Source organism: Pelophylax lessonae, assembly GCF_965119305.1.
Source record: "Pelophylax lessonae genome assembly, chromosome: 1".
NCBI lineage: Eukaryota > Metazoa > Chordata > Amphibia > Anura > Ranidae > Pelophylax > Pelophylax lessonae.
Window position 1 is genome coordinate 808,113,511 of NC_138768.1, and position 13,158 is coordinate 808,126,668.

Here is a 13,158-nt window from a genome sequence, read left to right on the forward strand (position 1 = left end):
ACACAAAATAAAATCATTTCCTATTCAAAGTGCGGTCTCTGACTTCACAATAACCATTAATTCCTTTAGGGTTCATTCACTAGCAATGGAGGGGCAGTAAAACCCTACGGTTGAGCTGCATTTTTACCGTCCCGTAACTGCTCCTTTTTTAACTGCAAAAGCGGTGGCCGAGGGTGTACACACACAATGCTTTGCAGCTATGGCATACATTATATCCCCTAGTGCTTTTAAGTTATTGGAGCTGCTCTGCAAGTGCCCTGCAACTTCGCTAGTGCCGGATTCAAGGGGTTAAAGTAGATGCCTCTGAAAAGCACTCTGAACGCAGACAGCTCTTCAGAGATCAAGGCACGTGTAAAGAAACTCCTTAACCCTTTTACGGCCACTGAAACAGCGTGAAGGGGGGGGGGGTTTACACAAACAAACTAACCATTGGGCAAATCTGAAAAGTGGAATGTCCATTCCAGTGGCTCTGCAGTTGCCCTGTCGCTTCCACACACCCCGCCAACCTTGATGCCACGCTACGAGTTCCTGCTGGATTCAGGACCATCATGTATTGCTAAATGCCTTCATTACAGCTCCGTTCTGTAAGTAGTACCTGGAGGGGAGAGGGGCAAGTGTATTTTCTTTTACTTTATTAAAGTTTTTGCGGAATTACGCTATGTGCCCCAACCTTATTTATTTTCATGGTATGATGAATGGAGTGTATTGTGAAGGCTGACAAACGTCACATAGAATTTGGATCCTTCAAGTTTGGAGATACATCGTTTGAGGATTGATACATTGTGTTAAAGGAGAGTTTGAATCTATTATCTGGTGAGTGTCCAGAAAGAGGGGGGAGCACCGGTGGTGGTGGCGTTCTGGTGGATGTTTGAGAGATCCTTCACACCTTTTTCCCTTATCATCTAGGACTGATCCTCACTGGATCTATCAATAGATCTTTAATAGATTCAACCAAGAGATTTTGTATTATCCTTTCCTTACATGATTGACGTTTAATGATATACAGTATATTAACATGTATATGTATTAGCGCTGCTAGTGTGGTGGTTATATCTATAAGTTTTGGATTTTTCTATTACACCGTTGTTATATATATATATAAATAAATGTTTAGGTGTTCTGAATAATTTTATAGCAAAAAAATGATGTAGGAGAGAAATGTCAGAAATGTCCTGGGTGGGAACTGGTTAAACTGCATGAGAGATTTACTTTAACTGCAATGCACCTGAAAGGAGCAGGCAGGGACTAGCAACCGGGTCTTTAGAACCTCTGACCTATTCAACTAAACATGCAATAAAGTGTTTTTTGAAAAATGACAAGTGTGTGTTTGGTAGCCATAGGAGATGGAATCTCCTTTCCTTCCGTTTTATAATTCAACCCCATAGCTTTGTATGCATGTTGCCTCATTCTGCTACTTTTATCTGTCAAAGGACGAAAGCCCTTTAAAAGGGCTGGAAACCAACAGATAGAGATTCATGGTCTATGGTAGGCAGAAAATTACCTTGCCACAGCTGCGACAATGATGCTTCCTGCGTATGACTGTGAAAGGAGCTTTGCATGCGGTGCACAAACTGCAAGCTTCATCCGGGACCCAGTCAGGAGGATCTGTTTTATAAAAAAGAAAAAAAGTGTTTGTTAGAGAGGTAACAATCTTAAAATCAATATAAACTCAATCACTGCTTATCTGCAATGTGTAAGCTGCTAATGAGTTTCTCTGGCTACAATGGTCCTTGTTCCATGGTAATGGCCAAGTGGCACTGACCTCTGAGTACCTGAGGAAGTCCAAACCTGCTAACCCATACACTGCAATACTGTCAGTTAGGAAGCTGCAGGTTTTAGGTCTCCTTTAGTGCCGGTTCACACTAGTGCGGCTGCGGCGATCGCATGTAATGTCGGAGCGCACTGCTCCTTCATTACATGCGATCGGCTGTGCGGTGCGAGTTTAGCCATACACTTTGTATGGCTAAATTCGCACCGCACCCGCAGCAAAGACGCACAGGACCCTTTTTCGCAGCCGCATCAGGATCGGATCGCACAGTGGTTCACACTTGTGCGATCCGATCCTGTGCGAACTGTAAGATCGCACTGCGATATGCGATCAAACTGGGGGTGTCGTTAAGATTACATTGACACCCCCAGCGTATCGCATATGGCAGTGTGAACTGCCAGGGGTGCGTTTGCGATGCGGGAACAGGCTGCGAATTCGCAGCCTTCCCACATCGCATAAGTGTGAACCGCCACTTACAGCTAAGAAAAGAAAAAAACATCCAAATAAAAGATGTATTTGCAAACAATGTGGCAAATACTCACCTCTCCTATTGACAGGGTCACCAAAAAAAGAAAAAAAACTTTGATGAAAAGAAATCACCCCCACATCATAAAAATCTATTAATAAATGGTGTATTACATGTTACATTCACTCAGTCACTATAACATTCATTTTCTGTATTCTGCAAAAAAAAACCTGGTTGATCCTGCTGTTCTAGCTCCACCTTCTGTCCACGCCCCCAGTGCAGCTAGGGATTTTGCAGAACAGTGTTGGCAGCTCTGCACATGCTCAGTTTTCAGTGGGTTTCTAAGTTGAGCAGTTCCTCTCCATCACATCTGAGCAGCCCATGTGACTATAGAGTCACACATGTGAGCGTAGTATGCACAGTGGTAAATGACAGCACACTACCTCCCTCCTCCTCCTCCAGCTAAACACAATGGGGGTGGGATATTACATGTAGACTAAAGGAAGATTCACCTCCCTCTTATTCTAAGACACAGGCTGGAGGGGCGTGACACAGAAATATACTGCATATTTGTATGACAATTTAAAACAGTTTATTAACATTATTATTTTTACTCTGTATTCCAAAGGCAGTTTTTTTCTTTAAATGAAAATGTGACCAGCAGCAAAGGACTAAAAGCTCCTCCTGTTTATATTTTCCTGCAGACAGGCTGGGAAAGAGCGGCTCCTGGGACATCTCTATATGGATTAGGAAAAAGGTACATGGGTGTTTTTTTATTAAAAAATAATTACAGTGTCATCATTCATATACATATGAAGAAAAAAGCAGAGCGCCTCTAAGTGCAGTATTAATTTATTCCAGGTAAGCACACAATAATTATAACTCACATAGCGTAAATAATCATACATCCAGCATCAGGAGATGTTAGGGTAGTTGCAGGCAAGGAGATGAAGCCGGGAGACGTAGAGCCCGGCTATGCGTACTTACACTTGAGAAAAGAGCGAGCATGCCCGTTGTGAGCTCGGTGCATGCTCTGAAAACGCGTTGAAACATCTTCTCGGCCCCCGATGACGTCACGCGGCGCACGCTGCGTTTCAGCTTGGTTCCTGGAAACAGCCGAATGCGGAAGACACATCCTTCTCCCAGCTTCATCTCCTTGGCTGCAACTACCCTAACATCTCCTGATGCTGGATTCAACAGCCATCCCCTCCTTCATCCACTCCTTCTCCCAGCTTCATCTCCTTGGCTGCAACTACCCTAACATCTCCTGACGCTGGATTCAACAGCTATCCCCGCGGACCACTGGACTGATCTAGAGCGTATGATCATTTACCCTATGTGAGTTATGATTATTGGGTGCTTCCCTGGAATAAATTAATAGTGCACTTAAAAGCGCTCTGCTTTTTTTCTTCATATGCTTTCTCCCACAGAGCTGACTTCCCTGTGCTGTGGAGCCAGCCCTTACTGCAGTCTAATATAAGATTCCTACTGGCACACTATCTCTTCCCTGGGACTTTTATATACTACTATGGACTTGAATATCTCCCATGTTTCCCCAGGTATATGATTGTTTTATATTTTATATCAGACATTTTTAATCCATGATTTATTCTACTGTCTGACCATTGTTTATATATTGGCTACATCCGGCCCCCTACAGAGGTGTTTCAGAGTGCTTGCTTTTTTTTCCACTATACATCATTCATATACATGTCAGGGTAGGTAAAAGGAACACCCCATATCCAATTAGAAGCAAAATGAAGGTGAATATGTAGTCATTTTATTATAAGTAGCAAAAGATTATCAAGCCAATGTGTTTTAGGGGAACATAGACTCCCCCTTCTTCAAGGCTGCTGCTGTATGTTGATGAGTGGGGATATATCCCAAACGTGTGTGTCTGTGACACCAAGATCTGGATAGGTGCTGGTAATTTGGCGGTGGCAGCATGGAGCTCATCACCACCCCTCTGTCAAGCTGGGCTGGAATCCTCAGGAGTAAATTCTTCCAACTCACCCACTCACAGACCCTCAAATGAGTACAGAAATAGAAGGGACATTGTAAATTAAACAGTGTGTTTAGTTAGGGTGGCGGAGCCATGTGACATCATCACGCCCGGATGTCACAGATTGGACATCTTAACATATCCTCTCCTAGATATCCATGCTTAAGGGGTATATATATATATATATCTGTGTGTAATTAAAAAATGTGACCATATCTAGTGCACTGGATTTATTAGTGCACTTTTCTTGTGAGTAGTTTTTAATTTTCTGGCTAGTAAAATCTTTTAATGGGTTTAGACTGCACTATGGAGTTTTTATATCTTTCATCTTCCATGCTGAGTGGAACGGTTCCTGAGATGCGAGGGGAGAGAGATTTTGCTTATATGCTCTTGGAGGATTGCTGCAGTAACTTGAGCCAGGTGTCTGGGGCAGCTTTGGTTGACCTTATCATTGTGTGGCTTCACCTTTGAGGTAAGAGGCAGCAGGGACAGGTGATAGGACACAGTGGTGGAGCTCTTTTTTCAGCTTTTAAACAGTTGTTTTTTTCACACATTTTATCTGGAGCACTCATGCAATGAAATGCATTACAGTAAAACCTTGGATTGTGAGCATAATTCGTTCCGGAAACATGCTTGTAATCCAAAGCACTCTGATATCCAAGCGAATTTTCCCATAAGAAATAATGGAAACTCAGATGATTCATTCCACATCCATTTATTCAGAAGTCCTTCAGTTTATAGTCCATATAAAAAGATTATAGCAATGTGATAGGTTGTGTAAGCATAAAATGTCCATCCACAAATGGCGCCTCCACAAGGGGATTAGAAGCAAAATCCAGCAGGAGCTACAGAGTATTAAAGAGGAGAGAGGCGCCTCTAAATGTAGCAATATGGTTACATTTAATGAACGTTCAACATGGTTGACGAATAAAACAGGCACATCTAGGAATGCAGGCATCCGGGGTAAAGCTGTCCACATAAACTGTCCACCGCACTGCTGGCTCTCATTGCCATCAGTCTGCAGTCGTGATCGGGAAGACTACCCTGCAGTAGAGCGATCTGAAAGCGAGGCTTGAAGCGCTCGTGAAGTGCAACATGGAAGGGATAACATTGATGGCGGTGCGGAGGGTGGTCTAGGCCAGTGATGGCGAACCTTGGCACCCCAAGTGTTCTGGAACTACTTTTCCCATGATGCTAAACTACACTGCATAGTGCATAATGGGAAATGTAGTTCCAAAACATCTGGGGTGCCAAGGTTAGCCATCATTGGTCTACTCTGTGTGGACAGCTTTACCACAGATGCCTGCATACTTAGATGTGCCTGTTTTAATCAACAACCATGTGGGTTGCTAAATGTTGTACCTTCTTTAAATGTAACCATATTGCTACACTTAGAGGTGCCTCTCTTCTCTTTTATACTCGGTTGTCACATGCCGCTACTTATATATCAAGACATGGCTTATTTATCAAGTCAAAATTTAAAAAAAAAATGTTTTACTGGTCTTGCAAAATGCTCTCAAACCGAGTTACTCTCAATCCAAGGTTTTACTGTATTTGAATCTTAATATTGTGGACTTTCTATGGAAAAAAAAAAAAAAAAGGACTGATACATAATATTTTGTGATTAAATTAGTATATTTTAACAATTTTTGGTGCACTTTCACTTTTAACATATATGAAATTGGGGAATGACATTTGTTTGTTGATTTGCATGAAAAACTACACAAAACGTAATCCTGGTGTGCTGCACTTTGGGATGTAAATGCAGTGTGTGTTTAGTATCACTTTAAGTATGCCGTTTGAACAAGGCCTAAGAAAAAATAATGATTACTTACATATATTTACATTGTCAGGTTGAAAAAAGACACACGTCCATCTAGTTCAACCAATAAAAGGGGAGGAAAAAATTATACACTTCTATATACACAATCCTATACCCACAGTTGATCCCGATGAAGGCAAAAAAAAAACCTCAGCAAAGCACAGCTCTTACTGTCAAGTAGCCTTTACGTATTTAAAGATGAAATCTCTTTTTCTCTAGACATAAAGAGTGCCCCCTTGTCCTCTGTGATGACCTTAAAGTGAATAACTCAGCACCAAGTTCACTATATGGACCCCTTATGTATTTATACATGTTGATCATATCCCCCCTAATCTCCTCTTCTCAAGATAGAATTCAGTTCTTCTAATCTTTTCTCATAGCTGAGCTCCTCCATGCCTCTTATCAGTTTGGTTGTCCTTCTCTGCACTTTCTCCAGTTCCCCGATATCCCTTTTGTGAACTGGTGCCCAAAACGTATCTGCATATTCCTGATGAGGAGACTCCATCATTTATTAAAACAAGTCTTTAAAGTATGTTGAACTCTGAACTGCAACTATGAAGAAAAAACATTTCCTATCCAAGTGAACTACAAACATGGCAAGGGTGTAAGCAAATTTTGCTGCAGCTCCTTACCAGATTCTGTTCTGGAGGTATTGCGTAAACCTTGGTATTTTGTGTAGACCTTGGTCATAACTTCTACTAAATGGAGGGGTCTGCCTTCACTATAACCACATAATCCGTCTCAGTGTCGTAACAAAAAAAAAGCTGTACTCTCAGCAAATATGTAACAAAAAAATCGGATTTTTGTAAGATCTTACCGTAAAATCCTTTTCTCTTAAGCTCATTGACAGACGTAGTCTTCTTGATTCACAAGAACTGGGTTATGCTGCCCTCTACAGGAGTAGGACTAGGCAGAAAGAAAAAACGTTCTGGCTCCACCCTAGGGGCAGTCCCAGAGGGTATATCCTCTTCCTGTCTGCTACAGAGAATCAGTTCTGTCCCAAAGCAGCAACAGAGAATTTAACCCAACCCAACTCAATGATAGAGGGGCGGGTACTACGTCTGTCAATGAGCTTAAGAGAAAAGGATTTTACGGTAAGATCTTACAAAAATCCGATTTTCTCTGTCGCTCATTGACAGACGTAGTCTTCTTGATTCACAAGAACTGGGACATCCAGAAGCAGTGCCACAAATGAGGGGTGGGATTGACCGAAATCAAAATCCAAACTAGAAGGCCCAACCGGAGCCAACCAGAAGTATCAAAGGACTCATCGAGTAAACAGATGAGACCTACCCCAAAAATCCTCGAGGTAGACCAACAGTCTCCTCAAACAGTGGCCTGCAGGAACCTTGCGGCCAGAAGAGGCATCTGACGATGCCATCACATAAACCTTATACAATATTGTAAAGGTATGAACCGACGACTAAACAGTCGCCTTGAAAACCTGAACCACTGACGCCTGATGGCGGAGGGTCCAGGAAACTCTAAGCGCCCGAGTAGAATGCGCCTTAACAGGGGACGGGGGATCCCGACCCTTAGATAAAATAAGCCTATACCACCGTCTGTCTGATCCATCTAAAGATGGTCGCAGCAGAACAGGCAACCCCTTCTTAGGGCCATCCGTGATCACAAACTGTGAATCAGTCTTACAAATTGAATCCGTAGTATTCAAATATATCCTGATCGCCCGAACTACATCCAAGGAATGCCAAGCAAATTCTCGAGGATGATTGGGCTAAGGACATAGGAAGGACAATACACTGTCCTCATTCAATGAAACTTTGAAACCACCTTAGGAAGGAAGGATGGATTCGGATGAAGAACAACCTTATCCCTATGAACCACCAGATCTGGGGAACAACAGGATAATGCAGCCAGTTCTGACACCCTGCGTGCAGAAGTGATAGCCACCAAGAAGACCACCTTCTGGGATAAAGTAAGCAAGGGAATCTCCCTGATATTTTCAAAGGGAGGTGTCTGAAGAACCGACAGCACCAAATTAAGATCCCAGGATGGTAACGGCGCGTGCACTGGCGGAGCCAGGTGTCGCACCCCCTGGATGAAATTCCGCACCAAGGAATGAGTAGACAAAGGCTTCTGAAAGAAGATAGCAAATGCTGAAACCAGACCCTTGATAACACTCAAGGCCAGCTTCTGCTCAACTCCCTGTTGCAGAAAAGCCAATATTCGGGCTACCGAATAAAGATGTAGATGGAACCCAAGGGATTCACACCACACAATATAAGACTTCCATGTACGATGATAATCTTTCTGGAAGTCGCTTTCCTTGTTTTAACTAGATTAGGAATAACTGAAGCTGACAATCCCTTGTCCTTCAGCACCTGGGTCTCAATAACCAGGCCGTTTAAAACCAGCGATCGTAAAGCAGGATGGAAGATCGGTCCCTGGGACAGTAGATCCTCCCTGAGAGGAAGTCTCCACGGGACGTCCGCCACCAGTCTGACCAAGTCGGCGTATCAAGCTCGACGAGGCCAGTCCGGAGCTGCCAGGATTACTGGAATTCCTTCCTCCTCTATCCTGCGAAGAAGTCTTGGCAGTAACCCAAGAGGAGGGAAGGCATACATTAGCTGGTATTGCCCCCACGGGGTGACCAGTGCGTCTGCGGTCTCTGCTAGAGGATCGCGGGAGCGAGCCACGAATCTCTGTACTTTTCTGTTGAATCGTGATGCCAACAGATCCACATCCGGGGTGCCCCAACGTAGGCACAACTGGTGGAAAACCTCTGGATGGAGGGACCATTCCCCCTGATCCGGAGTCTGACGGCTGAGATAATCTGCCTGCCAATTCTCCACCCCCGGAATGAACACCGCAGAGATAGCTGGAACAAATCGTTCCGCCCAGCGAAGAATGCAAGCCACTTCTTTGGCCGCTCGGACACTCTTGGTGCCCCCCTGGTGATTGACATAAGCCACGGCCGTGGCATTGTCCGACTGGATCCGAACCGGGCTGCCCTGGAGCTGCTCGGTCCAGTGAATCAGACAAAGTCTGATCGCTCTCAGTTCCAATACATTTATCGGCCACCTGGATTCTTCCAGGGACCAAAGTCCCTGGACAGATAACTGACCGAGAATTCCTCCCCATCCGGATAGACTGGCATCCGTGGTCACTATCGTCCAATGTATTGGCAGAAATGACTTTCCCTGGCTGAGCATCGGAGACCGAAGCCACCAGACCAGAGACTCTCTGGTCTGTTTGCTCAATCGGATCTGATTGTCCAGGGATTCCGGATTCCGATTCCATCTGAGAAGAATCTCTTGCTGAAGAATTCGGGTATGGGACTGGGCAAATGGGACTGCTTCGAAGGAAGCCACCATCAACCCCAGAACCCTCATGCAAGTTCGAAGAGAAGACCAGCTGTTGGATAGTAACAACTGGACTGCTAATTGAATGTTCCGGAGTTTCCCTACCGGAAGAAAAACTTGTCCTGACTGTGTCTAGAATTAGACCCAGATATTCGAGCCTCTGGGTGGGAACCAGAAATGACTTTTGCTGGTTCACCAGCCACCCGAATTCCTGTAAAGAAATTATAGTAATTTCTATATTTTGTAGCAAGGTCTGAGGAGACTCTGCATGAAGCAGAAGATCGTCTAGGTAACCAAGAATCGATATGCCTCTTTGGCGCAGTAGTGCCAACATTGGGGCCAACACCTTCGTGAAGACCCGAGGAGCCGTGGCGAGACCAAAAGGTAACGCCACAAACTGATAGTGGTTCTCTTCTACGGAAAAGCGTAGAAACCGCTGATGTCCTGCGAAAATGGGAATGTGAAGATATGCGTCCTTGATGTCTATGGACGCTAGGACATCCCCTGGATGCAGGAAGGCTGCTACTGTGCGAATGGACTCCATTCTGAATTTTCTTATGTTGACAAAAGAATTGAGTGCCCTTAAGTCCAGAATTGGACGCACTTTGCCCTCTTTCCTGGGTATTGTAAATAGGTTTGAATAAAACCCCTGAAAACGTCCAAGGAACGTGGACTACCACTCCTTGTTGTAGTAAATCCGCGACTGCTCTCCGCAGATCTTCTAAACGATCCGGGGATAGTCGAATATTGGAAGGGAAGAATCGCGCCGGTGGGAGAGATCGAAACTCGATCTTGTACCCTGACCTTATGACTTCGCAAACCCACTTGTCCGGGATTCTGGAAAGCCATGGATCCGGGAACCGGCGAAGACGTCCCCCCACCCCAGTTATGGGTGGGGGCGCACCTTCAGGCTTTGGACGATTTATCTTCAGGTCTGGAGGGGGCGGGCTTTTGCTTGCTCGACCAACGTCCCCTGAAGCCTCCTGAAGGAGCTTTGGAGGACTTAATTTTTTCACCCGCGGGACGAAAAAACTTTTTTGTGAGCAGAGAAAGAAGGCCCTCGTCTTTGACGAGTTCCTTTACCCTTAACATCTTGCGGTAAAAAGGTGCTCTTTCCACCCGTGAGATCCTTAATGATCTCATCTAAGTTGGCTCCAAAAAGACGCTCTCCTAAAAAGGGGATATTAGCCAATGCTTTTTTGGAACCTTGGTCGGCTAACCAACCTTTTAGCCACAGTATACACCTGAGAACCACTGCTGAAACTGATGCTCGCGCCAATAATGGAGTGGCGTCTAACGCCGCATCACACACAAACTGTAACCCCTGTATCATTTGTTCCAACAAATCTGATACCGCCTGAGGGACCTCTTCTAAGTCCCGGCGTAACCACTTGGTCCATTCAGTTACAGTCTGCGAAACCAGACCAATAGCAATTATTGGTCTGAAAGCTGATCCAATCAAGGAAAACATGGTGCGAGACATAGCTTCTATCTTGCGATCCACTGGATCTTTAAAAGACGGAGCGTCTTTTAAAGGAATAACCGTGGCTTTATTCAATCTAGCAATTGGTGAATCCACCACAAGTGGTTCTGTCCATTTCTTAATGAGGGTTTCCTCAACGGATAACGCCAGTTAATGCGTTTAGAAATAGCAGAGGTGCGTTTTGGCAGACTCCATTCCTCTTTGATTGGATTGCCAAAAACATTTGGGCAATGGAAAAACCTTCGCCATTTTCATGCGTTTTTTAGTCCCAAAAGGGATTTCAGTTTCAGCTATTTCCGACGGAATACCCTGTAATCTTAAGGTTTCTTGAACAGATACAATGAGTGCGCCAACGCTTCCTCTCGGGCTATGGCGGATGCCGAAACATCCTCCTCACTGTCTGAAGAGACAGTACCCGAGACACCAATCCCAGATGAAGTACCTGCAACTGCAGAAATAGGCTCAGAGTCTGAATCCGAAGTTTCAGATAATAAGGGGTTAGGCGGGGGTCGCTTTCTTGCGCCCTGTCAATGACAAGCCACTTCCACCCGGGACACAAAAGTTTCCATGATAGCTGACAATGATTCAACCATCAGTGGGGTGCTGGAGGATCCTGCAGACACCTTGAGGGGATCCGGTGGAGATACATGAGTGGCAGGGTCCCTGTTAATTCAGGACACCTCTGCCAGAAAAAACAAAAAACTTTCTTTTTTTTTTTTTTTTTTTAAATAAAAAAATACCTCTTTTTTTTTTTTTTTTTATTTTTTTTTTTTTTTTTATGTGTCTCCCCCTAGCGCAATAGCGCCCCTCAGAGTACCTGCTTCTCGATCCCCACAGAGAGAGAGAGAGGGACCCCCAAGGCTCACCACCCGATGCAGAGAAATTTCCAACCAACTGCAGTCAGCGTCTGTCTTTTACAGACTGGAAAGAGCTGTGTTCGTTTTCCCGGGTAGAAGGACGTGGCTCCGCCCCCTGTGTACGCCTTCCGGCGTTCCCAGCTCTCCACGAGGTAGCTGGGCTCATCAAACATGGCCGCCCCCATACAGGAGACAATAGACTCCAAAAACATGGCGGCCGGCGTGACCTGAGGACATACATGCACCTGGTCTACGGCAAAATGGCGGCGGACCGCCGAAATCGTTTTTCCCAGCAAATCCACCTGCATCTCTGCTAAGTGGCGGTTTATCGATCTGCAGGAGGTACACTACAATTAAGGTAGGATTATACCTCCTATGTCTGCTGTAATACTACAGTCTGCTGGGTAGAGTGTTAGCTCTCAAACCAAGTCCACTTCCCACCAAACACATATTGTATTTACAAGGGGGACTTTTAGTGTCAGATATATACTGACCATGTATGGAGGGGCCCATAATTCATACTGCCTCATAACGAGGGAAAAAAGGGAACGTTTACTCACCATACCGAACCGACAGGCACCCTCTCTTCACAATACCCTCTCCACCGGGGTGGGGGGTTGTGGACCACTCCGGACGCCTCGACTCTGTGGTTCCTGGCGTCCAAGCGAGACTTTTAACTCGCAAGGTCAGTCCCTCCAATGGGACTCCGTCGCGGCCGACCCAGCGCGGAGCTCTGGTCTGCACGCGCTCGTAGGCAGAAACCGGGGTGACCACTGGATCTCAACATCCAGCCCGTCGCCCGGCCCCGCATACTTACTTGAATGTGTCGCGGCCGACCAAGCGCAATGCAATGGTCTGCGCGCGCTCGTAGGCCGGCTGGGGTGACCACTAGTGTCGCCCAGTCCGGCGTTTTTGCTTGAAGATCTCACAGGAAAAAAACACTGGAGAAAACTACCTAAAAAATATTTTTTCTAAAGAAAAAATCTTGCCAGGACCAAAAAGATCCCAGCAAGGAACTTAGGTCCTTACTCCTGACTAGACAGAAAAAAACTGATTCTCTGTAGCAGACAGGAAGAGGATATACCCTCTGGGACTGCCCCTAGGGTGGAGCCAGAACGTTTTTTCTTTCTGCCTAGTCCTACTCCTGTAGAGGGCAGCATAACCCAGTTCTTGTGAATCAAGAAGACTACGTCTGTCAATGAGCGACAGAGAAACACAAATTAGCAGTATTGCAGCTTAGCAGTCCTTAGTGGCAGCTGCATTCATTTTCTTTTTCCACACTTTTTCCCCTTAATCTGAACTTGGTATTTCTGCCAGTAAAACACCTTCTGTCCTAGAATAGCAATTGTACTGAGAAGTATTGTCACCCCAGGACAGGGTGTGTGTTAAAGTGTTACTAAACCCAGAACCCTGCATTGACTACATCTGGTCTCCCAC

General features: G+C 45.2%; 1 protein-coding gene across 2 annotated transcripts in view; it reads right to left on the bottom strand.

Moving 5' to 3' along the window:
* ZFYVE28 (zinc finger FYVE-type containing 28) overlaps positions 1 to 13,158 on the bottom strand; it is a 393,202-nt gene that overhangs the window by 7,736 nt on the left and 372,308 nt on the right. For both annotated transcript variants that reach the window (XM_082244014.1, XM_082244013.1), the window contains exon 13: positions 1,502 to 1,605. In XM_082244014.1, the coding sequence (XP_082100140.1) occupies positions 1,502 to 1,605 (104 nt within the window). The remainder of the gene's footprint in view (positions 1 to 1,501; positions 1,606 to 13,158) is intronic.